General features: G+C 35.4%; 1 protein-coding gene across 1 annotated transcript in view; it reads left to right on the forward strand.

Annotated features, from left to right (window-relative positions):
* LOC149551586 (S-adenosyl-L-methionine-dependent methyltransferases superfamily protein) overlaps window positions 1–16,255 on the forward strand; it is a 177,850-nt gene that overhangs the window by 61,238 nt on the left and 100,357 nt on the right. The window contains exon 5 of the mRNA XM_089787102.1: window positions 10,156–10,204. Within this exon, the coding sequence (XP_089643228.1) occupies window positions 10,156–10,204 (49 nt within the window). The remainder of the gene's footprint in view (window positions 1–10,155; window positions 10,205–16,255) is intronic.

A 16,255-nucleotide genomic window follows, 5' to 3' on the forward strand; every position in this document is an offset into this window, starting at 1 on the left:
AGCTAAACCAAAAGAACTACGAGAGTTTTTTGCAAAGTTGGAAAGGAAGGCAACAAGGGATAGGTTGAATGCCAAGAAGAAGAAAGCTAGAACAATGGAAGCTACAAGAGATATTCTTGGAGAACTAGTACCAGATGTTACATATGATCTAAATGCAAGTATAACCAATCAAATGGACACATTAATTAAAGAAATTACAGGCCAAGTACTAGAGCTATAAATAGTTGCACTAAAGGTAGCAGAAGACAACTATCAGAGGAAGAAAACATAAAAAGTTGATAGACAAAATAGATAAGGATAGAGTCACATTATTTGAAGAAATCAGTGAAGCAAAGCCAACACCAAAGGAAGTAGGAAAAATGATGATTAAAGTATCAAAACAGTTAGAATCAAAGTAACAAGAATCGGAATCGGCAAGGCCGAATCAAATCGTGAATCGGCCATGAATCGGAATCGAATCGGCCATGAATCGGAAAATTTAAAAAACCCTTGAAATTTAGTGAGTAACTTATTTCATAAACCCTTTATTGCTGATTCGATTCACCGATTCACAAAAAATCGTTTGGCTTGAATCGAATCGCCGAATCGCGTGAATCGCATGAATCGTTGTGATTCTTGGAACTATGGTTAGAATTCACAGGTGACTTGGAGAAATGTAAACAAACAACACATGTTATGTCCCCGATTTAGTAGGTCTCCGGAGTGTGAGTTTGTCATCTCATTATTGCGACCCTCGTGGGCTGATGTTTGGTTTTGGGGGTCTTTGTCTTGAGATTGCTGTTTTTGGACTTACTTTTTTTAGTAAGCCACTCTTTGTCAGTTGCTATTTTTGATTTGAGCACTTTAGGCAGGATGGTCCTCTGGTTCTGGATATTTGATCTCTCTCTGGGATTTCTTTATTAAAGTCTTTTATCGGTGAGCTTGTTGGCTTAATGATTATTTAATTCACTTTTAATAAGCATAGTACTTTGTATTATAAAGTATCATAACTTTATATTATAAAGTTGCCTTTTAAGCGGAAAGTGTGAGAGTGAAGTTGGATGCTTCAATTAGTGTTATAAATGTAGCTTTTTATTGAGGAGAGATTATCTTGATTTCATATATTATCTCTTGATTACCTGCGAGGGTTTTATTCTAAAATTCTGGGATCTACTCTAGAGGTCAAATTAGTGAATTGCTGCTGTTGTATAGCAATTCAGCAAATTTTTCCCACTGTTGCCTGCTGTGTCTAGGAGATTGCCTATCAGTTCTACATATAATTGAGAAGTTAGAAAACATATTGCTTAATGTGGAGATTGCGAATTGGGAGGCGAGCTTGGGATATAGAGAAAGGGCTGAGTTTTATTTTCAGGCAGCGTCCAGCAATCATCACCGCTTTCTGCACAATTTCCTGGCTGCATCCATTGTTCTACAGGATTGCGGCAATCACAAACAAATGGCTAATTGCTCTTGGTCACATGGGAAATACGGAGGTGTCTTTTCATTTCAAAGATCAATTTGGGGTGTGTGATCATTGTTTAGGAGTTTGGACTTTAGCCTTGCCACCTACGACTCCATTGGAAGACCATTGGCATACATGGAACTTGGTGAAAGCTTGCTGTCAGCCTGTGGCGGGATATTGAATTCTGCATGAGCATTGGATTTTGGATGTGGTTCCATCTACAAGTCAAACTGATGTGTCTTAAACTCAGGTTCTTTCATTAATGTTCTTTCTCGGTTTTATGTGATCAATAATATAAATCATTGCATATTACTGTCCAAATTCTGTTCAATTTAATATTTCCCAATAGCAAAATTATTGTCCAAAATCAAATTATAGAAATTGGTAAAAACATTATTAAAGCAAGAAAAATCAAGTACACATAGCAGAATTACAACAGAGATCAGTTAGTTTTCTTTACAACACAAAAGGAATCAGATTCATTAACCGAACAGTTTGATCCAGTATCAGGTTGAACAATGTAATACTACTCAAAGGTGAAAATGATTATTCTAAAGTTAAAATAGATGCAGGCAGAAGAAAGGAAAAGAATGACTAAACTATTGGAGCTACAATCCTATCTCACCTACTTTGGAGAAGATTCAACAAAGTGTTAAGGATGCTGAAAATTACTCAGTTTACCATATATGAGCACATTGGATTCCATGGAGGAATCAACAAGAGATTTGCATGAGAAACGAATTACCTATCATACTTGAAGAAATCCTTAGAGGCATCAATGGAGCGAGCTAGAACAGATTTCAAAGAAGTATTTGACAAAATATAAAACATCTTTGTCATTGATGACAAAAAGGGGGAGAATAAGGAATAAGAAATAAGAAAAAGTGGGAGAATATGTCCAAAGGGAGAAAGAGACAAAGAAATATTGTTTGAAAAATAGTTTGAGAATCCAAGGGGGAGAAAGTGAAAGTAGTGGTAGTGAGTACCCATGTAGGAAGATGCAAGATGAAAGGGGGAGTTATCATCAACAATGTTTAAGAAGGTTTTGCCATCAATTCCAAGGGGGAGATTGTTAGCATTTGGTATAAGATTGTAAGGTGAGATTGTTGGCATAAGTCACAGTCAAATAAATGACAGGTTGTCATTGATGGCAACTCAACTCAGTTGTAGAATCAAAGTATGTAGTAAGAAGAACTAACATGATCGGTGAAATTTAGTCATGATTGGTAAGGTAAACCTTACAAGTCACAAGTAACATAGACCTATGACAGGTAATATGATCAAATGATTGGTCGAATTGATGCGGTTGAAGACAAAGTAATAGTGATGAATTTTCTGGAAAGTGGAAAGAAGAAATTAACAATTGGAAGGTTGAAGATAGACAGGTGAAGAAGATTTGAGAAGGAATCTCAACAGGTCAAACATGTTTTGACTTATCTTGGAAGTTGGGAATTATAGGGCCCGATGGGAACTATAGTTATTGCCGATTGTAGGTGATCTTGATCTATCTACATATTACTGTTTGAAGCGCCTTCCTCCACTTCCCCTTTTGGTAACTATGGAGTGTTGGAGGGCCTTTTGGTCTGAGACAATCGTGAACCACCCTATCTTCGTGCTCACTAGAGACACTGGGCTTGGGTAAACTGATTGATGACAACAACCGACTAACTAGGAAAACCTACCCAATTGTGTTATGGAGATCAAAGAAGAGAGAAAAGATTTGAACGGAGAAACAGATGCCAATGAATGGGGAAAAAAGGAAATATTGAATCAAAGGCTCACAGGGCGAAGGATTGCCAAATGAATAGGAGAGTGATTGAGACAAAATACCAAACTTATGATTTATAGATTTTTCAGAGATTGATTGTGTAACACAAAAAGAGCCAATAATGATCAGAGGCAAAGATTGTAAACGTGTCAAGGACATAGAGATATGTGAAGAAGACAAGGTACAAGCACAACAAGCAAGGAATTTGAATGAAGGGATGATACCAAGTGACAAAAAAGAAAGAATATAGGTAAAGGAAGGACAAGCAGTGAAAGAACAGAGGAAACGAAACAACAAGAGTGAACAAAGAGCAAGCGAGTGGTGAATACAAATCAACAGGCAAGCAGTGCCAAAGACAGGTCATTCAACTTATCATTTCCTAACAATTACAATAATGGCAATCCCTTAATTGGGTGGACCTTAAATGGTCTTATTATTTGAACAACGTAGATTCTCAGAAGGAGTTCTAAACCCTCTAACTGAGGTAGATCCTAACAGATCTCATTGAATTCCTAACAATGTACAAGACACTCCTAATAGGGTGAACCCACAGAATGGGTATTTGTAAGCTTCTAACAAGGCAACCTTTCAACTGCAGTGCAAAACTTGTGGGCTCCATTGCCACTGCGGTTTTAACCTTTTAAGAAGGATTTTCCTTGAAAGCAAAATACTGGTGTTGTGTTGTGAATGATTGGTGAACTTAGTTTATTTCATTACAACAATTATTTGGTTGAATATTATAAGCAGTGGTTTGAATTGGTAGATTACCGATTGTACTGACACAACCCCCCCGCCTCCCTCCTCCCTTCCCTACCTCTTAGTGTCATTCCATACCAACACTCCTTTTAAAGCCCAATGCAACGATTCTTCAACTCCCCCTACCTGCCTATTTGTCTTCTTTCTTTTGTCCCTTTTTAAAACGACTTTTATTAATTTTCATCTAGCTCCAAATAAATGATTTAAAATGAAGATGTCATTTAATTTTCTAATGGCCCCAAAAAAGGGACATTACAGTTTTCCAATCTATTAAAATGTCTGCTGATTGTACTTGAAAGATTGATTGTTTGACCGATTGAATTCTTTGGTTTTATGAATTGAGGTATTGATGAGTGATGATTAAGAAATTGTTGATTAGAATGTTGGTGAGTGATGATGTAGTCCTTTCACAACCTTTCACAATTACTACCCTTTGGATGAGTCGTAGTCTTTTATAATTCTAGCCCTTGAAGAAGTTGCTTCCTTATTTGCTTCATTAATTCTTCTTGATTGACACCTTCGAACTATGTCTTGTCCTTACACTTCTCCTTTGATTTTGTATATACATTCCTTCTCAACCTTCATCAGCATATTTTTCCACCTCTGCATATACATTTCTTTAATATCTTCATATATTACTTTTTTATATCTGCAACTATTTCTCGTAGAATTCTGTTATATGCTCTTCACACAATCATGCCTTAAGACTCTCTTTAATAATGTTCTCTTTTAGGTTCTTATTCACAGATCTGCAAATGTATGTTTGATATAAACTCTTGCTCCCCTCAAATGCACTCTACAACTTGTTAATATATCTTTCCAAGAGTGGTGTTTCTTCCACTTTCTTAATTGCTCCATAAATAATCTCAATTGCTGTTCTTTGTTTTTAATTCAGGTTTATGTCAAAATTCTTTTGCAATTCCAATTTTATTATTCTTTATTTCATTGTCCAACTTTTGCTCCATCCATGGCTCCTTTCAAATGAACTCCTCCCTTTTGAATCTTATGTCGAGGGGTCACATCTTTTCATTACACGCCTCTTGATCTTTCTTTAAATTTAGTAAACTTAGAGTTATATTTTGTATTATAATTTTATAAACTCTATTATTTAATCTTATTTCAGAAAGAGAGCATTACATACATCTCCGTATGTGCATGTGCTGCACAGCTGTTTGTGTTTATATCTGCAGTCTGTGTGATGGGAGCCATGAGTCTATGTCCAAGTTAATTGAATTTCCTTCTTTGAGTCTGGTTTCTGCTTCCAGTTTGGTTCTCTTCTGGGTTCGCACTAGGTTCCTATGCTTGGAACTTGTAAGAACTCTCTCCAGGTTTTAACTTTGCCAGACTATTAATTTGCTTTGCAAATTAGATATATTACTGATTTTTGAAATAAATAAGCATTTCCTTGAATTTAAAAAAATATTTTCAGGCAAGAAAATAATTTTGCATAAAAAGGTGTAATGTCCCCACTTTAGCAGTTGTCCAGTTGTGTGACTGTTAGCCTTTTATTTTATTTTATTTATCCCACGTTGCTTGTGAAAAGTGGTCAACCCTGTGAAGTAGGAATAAAAGGAGAGCTTGTGGCTATTGTAAGGAGGGTTGAATATGAGAAGAAATTGGATGCGAGAGTTACGGATCTGTTCTTGGCATTAGAGGACGTCTATCCTCTCTTGTGACATTCTAGACGTCATTCCCTTGGGGTTTGGCCTTTGGAATTCATTGCGATCAGCTTCATTAACAGGCAGCTTGGGCGCATTTCCAGCTACAGGCAGATTGGGTGTTTGCTTATATCATTCCCACTCCTGGTCCGATACTTATGCCATTGTGAAGGGATGATTTTACATGTTATAATGCTGGAGTAATTAACATTAAAACCTCTATCAGCAGTTGGTTCAGTTTTTGGGCATTTCCAGGGTGCCCATTACAAAAGGAAATTATGAAACTAACTTCTGAAACATTGAACCAGATGCTTTGATTATTGAGAGAAATCATATACAATGCAACAGAAAAATATTTATTAAATTGTGAAATTACATTGGAACTAATTAGGAACCTGACATCAAATTGCTCCACCTTGAATTTGCTTGCTGACATCTTTGAAGTATTTGCAAGCCCTCTAAATCTTGCTGGCTGCTTGTAGATGATTGGCGGCTGTCTATAATTACAAATGCATACCTCTAAAGGCTGTGATCTGCATCCAAATCGTCCTCCAGACTTTGCTATTAAATACTGAAAAAAAAGAAAAAATTCCTCTCAAATTGATCACCATATAATGTCATGTCCCCTTTCTAGTGTCATAACTTTAATAGGGAATTTTCCTATCATCGACTCTCGTAGGCAAATGATTTTGGAAACAGAGTCATTTTATTTCCAGATGATTTCATTTTTGCTCTCGGAGAATAACAATTCAGTAAGTGGGGCCTACTTGTTCTAATATTAAATTAAGTTTGTACTTCAACTTTATAAAGTTATTTATTTAATTTTATAAAGTTTAATAATAAAAGTACATCATAAAAGATAATTCCAGAAAACTTCCAGTAACTTCTCGGCAAAGTGAATAAATAGAGGACATAAGGCACCCATTTGGACAAGCAGTTTTGTGGATTCTACCATTTATCATATTGGAGTAATTTGTGGTCTTCGGTCTGTAAATTCCATTTGGTCTTTGGGAACGAAAACTCCCTTTGATCTGCATAACTGAGGAAGTGAGATATCTTCTGAAGGGTTGCTCATTGGAGATGGTATTCAGCCATTTCATGGTGGATAAATTAAAGAATCGATTTTTATTAAGGGTCTGAAGCTAGCAAGGTGGGCAAGGCAACGTGTTACAATTCAGAGGGGCACCATCCCATACGGAATTCACAGTAGCTTCAAGGATAATTTCCGCTAACTGACTTCTCCTGAAGCTGTTCTTTATAAACAACAATCTCAGAGTTTTCATGAGTATCAGCGAACCCTTTTTGAACCATATCGTCACGGGCGGATGACTTGAGGTTTCCTTAATTAAAAAAATTGTGAGTTGTGAGTCGTTGAGCGGCTATAGCATAGGGTCGGGTCTGAGGGTTTCACATCACAGCAGGAGCATTTTCGAAACACGGCCGCCACAGAGATTTCCGAAACAATTGTCACAGTCAGCATATTAAAATCGCGACCTCCATTGGAGATTGGGAACAAACCCGTGTTCGTACAGCGCGTCGGATTCCGTCGGACAGGTGTGCGGAGGGAATTACAGCATCTAACATTAGCAAAGGATTCGGAAGTTTGCAAGATCATTTAGGGATTTCTAACTCATCAGTTCCGACATTTCCTTCTCAGACGCGATTTCGGCGAATATAAATAAAGAAACTTGGTGTCGACTTGGCTCACGGGACTTGATATTTACTCCAATTTATGGACCATCTACTGAAGATCAAATTGCTCATCGGCAACAGTAATACAAGGTTCTGAACATTCGAGCAAACTCTCGGCGATTCAGGTTCCAAACATTTTCTCATAAATTTTGCTATTGTAACATCAGTGTCTCATATTTTTTAATAAATGATGAAGATATTATAGTCTGCCTATTCTATGTGTTTGCCATTTTTTTCCTTCGAGATCAGAATAGCACAGATTTAAAAGAGCTTAAATTCTCTAGTGTAATATCAGTAACAATATCGATTTAATTAGCAAGGGTTATCTCAGAAGGTCATTTCAGTGGTATTAGAGTTTGTTTGCAAACTGTTTGACGAAATGTCAAACCCCTTGATGTATTAAGATCTATAATTTGGTGTTGGAGAAAGAGATAACCTGCTGGGGTTATTTCATATAAGCTCAAATGATGGTTCTGAATTAAACCTTCATTGAACACAATTCACTGGCCGACTGAACAATTCAAAGTGCAAATGCTGATAAGTTTTTTTTTTTTTCAGACTGAAAAAAACAACCTGAAACCCTCGGTTCCACAGTTCAACACGAAATCACCAAAAAATGATCAAAATGCATCCAGAAGACATGAAATGAAATCAGAAACTGATTTTATAATATTCTATTTTTCATTTGTTTTCATCTCCTTTGATTTACTTTAATTTCATTTCTCATAAAGCAACTTTATGTTATAATTTAAAGTTGACAAATAATAAAGTCACATTATTAATTAAACTCACTCATTGCTCAAAAATTAGACTTTTCACTAATATAATGGTATCTTGACACACAAGGTTCTTGTTTCATGTGCCCATGTGTTAAAACTTTTCATCTCAATTCCAATGAGCTAGAATGCTAAGGTGCCCATTAAACAATTTCAATTAAAATAGCAACCTTAGTAAATATAATTAAACTATAACTTATGAAAATCACCTAACAACACCGAAATCGAAAATCAAATAGCAGAGGATTGATCCTAACAATAAAAGATGATGAATGATCCTGACTGGGTAACTTATTAAAAGTAGACACTCCCTCCAAGAAGCATCATTTAACTCCTCTAAATCATCTGAGCACATTGAAATCATTTGTTGACTTATTGTAAATAGAAGTCCCTCAAAGCAGAGCCAAAACTCACAATTGGCCACTGGAGAGCCAAATAACTCCACAACAAGGTCCTTTAATCACCAGTATCAGCCTGCAAGGACCCAGTGATAGGCTAAATCCATTAACTTTGATGCAACTAAAAAATGGGGACATTACAAAACCTGGCTACTAGAGTTGTACCTGAGCCAAAACTAGGTGCTTTTGCGGCTGTGGGTGCCAAAAAGTGGAGTGCACATGCATATGATACATGTGGTATTTATTTATAATTTTATTAGCAATTATTTAATTACAAGCATGACTATTCTAACTTATTATTATTATATGTTTTATAATGTGTGATATATTTATAAATTTAACATATGTATATGTAATTGAAATTGTGTGGGTGTGCGCCTGCGCACACGTGTGTGTATGGAAGAACCCCAATCCAAAATGAATTGAACCTTTTTTTTTTTACGAACCTGCATTTCTGAACCTCTATCAGGACAAGAATTGGTAACTTAGGTCTATGTCCACGCCTATGCATATCAGTGTCTCTTTGAGTGTGCATGTGCTTATTCCTGTGTGCACACACATCTTTTTGTTTTTGTATGCATGCACACATACCTGTGTGCCTCAGTGTTTATTTATTTGTTTTGCATGTCGCTGTGTGTTTGTGGCAGTGTGCTTCTGTATGTTTGTGTCTCCTTGTGTGCAGTTATGTCTATACTAACATCTCTGTGACTGTTTCCAGAATATATGTATCTACACAGTTTCACACACAATTCTAGGCCTCAATGTCAAGTCTGACTTATATGATATTTGGCAACTTCTTTTCTGTTATATATGTAGGTCCTAGTAGTTGGCAGATAAGGTCTCCATCCTTTCTTCTGTGCCATTGCCACCTCATCTTTCCATTTTATTTTGGTTCTTTGTACACTTTAGCACATCTGGGGTTAAATTGCCTATGTGTGTCAAGACTTAAATCTAATAGGCAATGGCTTTTGATGTCTATGTATCATGTCATTAGTTTCTCGTGAGACAACAATGTTGTGCTTCTTATGTTTAGTTTTGACTTGTTAAAATAGATTTCTTATTGGTCAAATATGATAAGCTTTTGCTTGCTGTTGATTACAAGCTAATTTCCTATGATCCTAGTACAGCTATAGCTGCTCTATATTGTTTTTGTTCACAAGACTTTGGTCTATCAGAGCTCTTTTTCTTTCCAATCCATTGCAACTTATTTATGCTCTTTCTATTCTTTATTTGTACAGATTAAACTTGTTAATCCTTATCATAGCTGAAATCCTAAAGCATGATTGAATTGCAGGTGTGTATTTACAGTTTGATGTATATTATTTAACACCTTGTTCCTTCTGTGCATTCTGATAGTTACAACTTTTCTAATGATTTTTTCTTCATGTTGTAAAAAATGTTAATAAATATGTACCATTACACATTTCTGCCACAAGCAAATCATAATTTGAAAAACAGTGATCAACTTTGAATATGATCTGACAACTATATCTTTAGAAATTTGAGCACAGTTTGTTTTTGGTTTTTACATATTATATTGAATCCATGTAACGATTGATTTCGGCTTTCTTCAACTTGTTGTATTTTTGGTTCGTGAGGAAGTTTGTTTAGTGCCATACTAACAGCGAATGAATTTTTTATTGATTTGCAATGATGACCAGGACAGACAGAGATGGATTTTATAAAGTGTGATGTTGGGAAATTGTCATGGACTGGTATTATTTCAAAGCTATTTGTCAGTTTGATGTGAAAAGTGATAGTAAATAACTTGTGACTTTGATTTGATTTCATTTGACATTCCACTTGTTTATATTAAGGCTTTTTCGGTTAAGATTGTTTCCAAAATGTGGGCAACTACATATGCTTTGTGCTCTGATAATAAAAAATATTAGTTTCATACAAAGTAACAAGAATCGGAATCGGCAAGGCCGAATCAAATCGTGAATCGGCCATGAATCGGAATCGAATCGGCCATGAATCGGAAAATTTAAAAAACCCTTGAAATTTAGTGAGTAACTTATTTCATAAACCCTTTATCGCTGATTCGATTCACCGATTCACAAAAAATCGTTTGGCTTGAATCGAATCGCCGAATCGCGTGAATCGCATGAATCGCCGTGATTCTTGGAACTATGGTTTCATATCATAGATATAACTTTAGTAGTTTTCTTTAGCTTCTTGCAACTTGCTAAATTTTTTCTTATGTAATGCCAATGTAAATATTAATTCACGTCTTTGGAGCCTTAAAGTAGATGAAAGTATTATTGGAGGTAATGCTGGTTATAAATTCCTTGTTAGTTTGCCAGGATGTCTTGTGAAAGGCTTAAATATTCTTCTTCTGCAAAACCTATGCAGTGTTTCAAATAAATCATACAAGAGATTCCTTATAGTGATGCAGCCAGGTGGGGGGGTCAACTGAACACCGCTTCATCTTAGCAGCTTGAAAACTCACCAGCAAATTCATATGCCAAAGATGATGTTTTACTGCATTAAATTGTGAAAATCTGCCTTTAAAATGGCTTAGGAGACATGCTAGAAGAAACTGATGTTTATTGCACAACACTAGTATTTAGTAGATGGACTGTCTGTCGCTGAGGATGGATGAATGATAGTTCTCTTAATCTTCAATGATCTTCACAGTTATTGAAAACAAATCTCATCTCTTCCAAGAATTTTTTATTGTAACCTGCTGCACTCTTAAGTGCCATTGACCTACTTTTGGTCATCCGTGGACATTAATATATATCTTTCTTTCTTTCTGCATTATGTCATTCTATCTCTAATTATGCTGGTCCACATGCTTGATCCTCCTTACTTCCAGGGAAAATTAATTTCTTTATCCTTTTTTTATTTTGATCTGTCTTCACCTTGCTTTCAATTTTTCATTTTATCTCAAAATGGCCTGCCTTTCATCCTCACACCTGTCCCTGCCTTTTTGCTTTATTCTTGCTTTATATTTCTGATTTGTCATGTTTTAGGTCAAGATTCATGCCCAGAAACAGCCTGCCCTCTTTCTGAATGTGCTCCATGTTCTTGTAGGTGTTTGCCTTAGTGTTTTTTTGGCCCAAAACATCCTCATGGATGATTGGATAAGTAATCCCAATCATCAAATTTTGATTAGCCACCTTCCAAAATGCTTTTAATTTCTTGATGATCTATTCTAAGCAAGACTTTCCTTGTTCAAAACTCCCATTATGCTCTATTTGGCTCCAAACAAATCTTGATATTTGGCTCCAAACAAATCTTGATGGCTTTTATATATGTACCAAGTGCGTATGGTAATAAGTGCAAGAAAAGAGATATCTAACTTCTTCTGAAAACATGTGACCCATATTGACAAGATAAAGGCATAAAAATAATTTTATTTGTCATAAGATAATGTCATGTGTCCTTTAGGGTTAACTTTGTCAGAAGTCATCGTTGCCAATTGCCATTCTCACTTCGCTATTGAAGTCACCTAGAAGTGGCACAATTCTTCGACTCCCACTACTCATCCCTTCACGTCACTTCTCCAAAAACCTGCTTGGAGTTATAGAGTTTACTTCATGATATCTATAGGAAAAGTGCAAAGCTATCGAACCTTATGAGTTTGCTCCATTTTTGTTTGTATCAAGTTAGAGGACTTTGAATGCAGTTATTAAAGGCAAAGTTGCTACTACTCTCTTTGTAAAGATTGGACTTTTCAGATGTATACATCTCGTTTCATTTAGTCTGATTTCATAAGCCTTGTTATGCTCTTTAGGCTGATTTTACACTATTAGCATATGCAATAAACTATAAAGTGAACTTCTCTATATTGTCAAGAATTACGGAAAATATCTTGGCCTCCTTTGGCCATAAGCCCAATCAAACAAAATCATCTTTAACCTCTTCTCAAACCCTAACCTGTACTTCCATCATATTTCCTTGAAATCCATGCCTTATCTTAACATTTTGACAAAATTTAGTTATTGGTTTGGAAATCCTACTCACAAGTTTCACTTAACCTAGCTGTGGAATATTGGCTGTTGGTTTGAGCAGAAATAAAGGGCACATTTTTAACCCTTGGAAAACTCCAAAAATGGTAAATTTTGCCACAGAGATTTTAAAAGCCATGCCAGTTTTTTTCAACTCTAGGTGCAATTTCAAAAAAGACTAGTTGTGGGTAAAAAATTTCTGCAATTTTTAATCAGAAAAAATAATGTGGTTTTGCCTGTTTTTAGTTGTGTGTGATGTTTAGGAAAAAATCAACATAATTTGTGTTAAGATTGTAGCTTCAGTTGGATTGAATTACCCCGAAGATAATTCCTTTGTGATTATTGGAAAATCATCATTTAGACAAGTATATATATATAATTTATATAATATACATACATACATACATACATATATATATATATATATATATATATATATATATATGTATATATATATATATATATATATATATTATGTATATATAGATATAGTTATATTATATATATATTTGTAGTTATATATATATGTTATTGTTAATATATTATTTAATGATGATTAACCATAGAGACATGTCTCCTCTTATATTTATAAGTCATTCAGATCTGCATTTCAAACACATCAATACGATGGCAATATTATTACATTTGCAAAAGCGATCTGAGTTTCTCAACATGGTATTAGAGCCAATTGCAAATGTAAAATAAAAGGATGATAAAACGTGCACTCATTACAGAAGAATAAAACATTGAATAGAGACGCAAAGGAAGTTGTAGAATCCAATCACAGATCCAAGGATCTAACAGGCCTTCCTCTGCACATGATAATATGCCTTGTAGAAGTATTTAATACTAAACGATGGTTGAACTATTATATCAGAAAACAAAGGGACCGGGGAGAACATATTCCCGTGGTTTGACATCAAGAACCATCAATCCTCACACAAATGAATGCATGAATGTTATATACTATTCTCAGAAAATTTTAATAGTACAGTCATATTCCTGGCACACCAGTGATCTATAATCGCAATTTTCAAAGCATAGACAGAGATTCATATTGGATACAATCATTTGGGAGTATAAGATATATAAGGAGTATATTATAGAGAGGGCCCGATGTCATTATCTAACAGATGGAAAGAAATGTTATGCATGGTCTGTGATCTGGGGAAGGACCTGCGACCTTTGATTGATGGCCATATGTGGAAGAAATGATACAGAGAGCATAAATTCAGTCGCACACCAATGTTACAGGAAATACCATAGATATTTGATGGGCATTGAACCCCAGATTGGAAGACATCGCAGACGAGGACGATAACATCAGGATTGAAACTGAATACATGGAATCCATCCAGTTCATATGTGAGGTAGATTAAGCTTGCAGTTGCCGCGGGGACATATCCCATATTGGTCATAATAAATATCAGGCCCATTTCTTCGAATTGTACCTAAGATGGAGCCGCCATACAAATCAAATAAGATATGGAAAATGGAAATAACATGTCTTATGTGAAACCCAACAAGAATATAATTTGATCAGTACAATTAATAAAAGATTGTAAAGAAAACACTTTTCCTGTGACTTGAAGAGATTGCAAATGGATGTTCTACTAATGGAGAATTCAACGGAAAAGTAAGGAGAGTCCACGCTATGAGAAAATGGAAGTTAGTGAATGTTTGACACACAATTAGTTCCTTTTAAGCGTTCAACACTGCAATATCCTATTTGATCAACCCTCAGCGATAACAATTTTGTGATTTCTGTGATACTGATTTGCCATCTCTGTGATATTAAATAATGTTCCATGCCCCATTTTTATAGGGTACCAGTATATGATAAGTAAATATATATCTCGGAGTGGTATGATCCAAATATATATCTCGGAGTGGTATGATCCGAACATAGATGTAAATCGAATTTTAATTTTAATCATTGTCATACTCTTCAGTAGATGGATGGAGTATGTATCTTGATGGGGGCATGACATAGTTGAACTGATAATTATATCCTTGGGCTTCTATGTCATTAAGGTTCTTGTTCAATTGTTGAATAGCCTTGCAAAAACCATTGTAACTTTCGAGTTATAGGGTTTTTGAGGTTGTACCCGATAAAGCAACCTTGGAACAAGTTGCGGCGCTAGCCCTTGATGCATTGCTTAGGAAGGACATGGAAGGAGAAAGGATCTTATGGAAGAAAAATAATCTTATTGAGAATCAAATTATAGTGACCTTTGGCCAGAGTTGTTTCATTGGTTTCTTAATGCTATTAATATTAGAAATCATGATTGGATGTTGCAAATAGATGCAACGAGACAATGTCAAGTCAAATTCCACATACCTTTCCTATTGGAAACACAAATGAAATAAAAAAGAAGTTTTCCATATTCGAAGAGATCCAAAATTTTCAACAATATAGGCATGGGAATTTTACATTTTGAGGGGGGTGAAGAATTACCTTAACCAATGTTTCATTGACCATTGGGAATTTTAAGATTTGATGCAGATGGACCTTCGTTGGAGCATCTATATCAAGGATGTTGATGTGCAGATAAGTATTTATTAACTTTGAGTATTAAAATTATTTTTTATTATAGTCTCTTGCTTATATGTATGAATAATAAGAGTCGCATGCCTTGATGTATTGTTTTTCCATTCTTTGGTCTCCAGGGATGCCCTTGCAGGAAGAGAAGAATGGTGCATTAGCAATAATAGGAGCTCAAGAGATTGATACTCTGAATATATGTGTGTGACTTTGATGGGCCTGCCACTATGTACATCATGAGGAAATAATGATTTGTCACCACAAAGTTAGAAGATTGATATCAAATTCAGATGGAGTCTGACAGGCATCCTTGGGCGAAGAGAGTTTCTAAGGGAGTAACTAGAGGACCTGACTTCCTAGGATCTTTTGTTCAGAAGGAGAATTACGAGGTGCAATTCCTTGTTAATAAGCTCTCTACGAAAGAAAGTTTGAAGGGAAATTCCTTGAGAGAGAAGTTTGAGGTGAAAATCCTTGTTCCATCCTCTAGGAGCAGCTATGGTGGTTCTACCCTCTGACTTGGTTCATGGTGGATATCATGTGAGTTACTACATGATGCTGTTGTCATTTATGTCATGAAAGGTGACGATCTTTAATTTGATATATGTCCGAGGTTGCTATTGTAAGGTGACGATCTTAGCAACAGGTTGATCATGTTATCATTGTAGACTTCATCAAGTTGTCCTAGAATGTGGCGGTAATCATGTTAACAAAATGTATCATGATCAACTACATTAAATTGTTGTCCTGGATTGAGCTGGAAATTATGATACTGTGGTGGTTATGCTGTATTCTTGATCCACTGTCATGATAGATTGCATTAACTTGCTGTCCTGGATTGTGCCGGAAGTCATGACAATAAGTAAATCATGATAGTCCTAGATTGAGCTGGAAATCATGAGATGAAGACTGACTATTTGATCGACTATGTTCGTCTCCCAGAATGTACCGAAAATCAGATAGTATATATATATATTCATAAAGGATATAATTGTGTATAAGCATTTTTGATGCAAACTCGAATATGAGATCTCAAGAAATTGATCATATTCTCCCTTGCTAATAGGTGTTAAAGTAATAGCTTCGGTTGGATTTGATATCTATATATGAAACATAGATATATGTATGTATATGTATATACATGCTTATGTAAATACATACACATACATATATGTATATGCTTGATTTACTTAACATATTGATATCTCATGCTATTTGATACCTTATGATCTTCCCTTGATCGGAATATATATATATGTATGTATATT

The sequence above is a fragment of the Cupressus sempervirens genome, chromosome 6 (genome assembly GCF_028749045.1).
Source record: "Cupressus sempervirens isolate cs-2001-9-10 chromosome 6, ASM2874904v1, whole genome shotgun sequence".
Classification (NCBI taxonomy): Eukaryota; Viridiplantae; Streptophyta; class Pinopsida; order Cupressales; family Cupressaceae; genus Cupressus; species Cupressus sempervirens.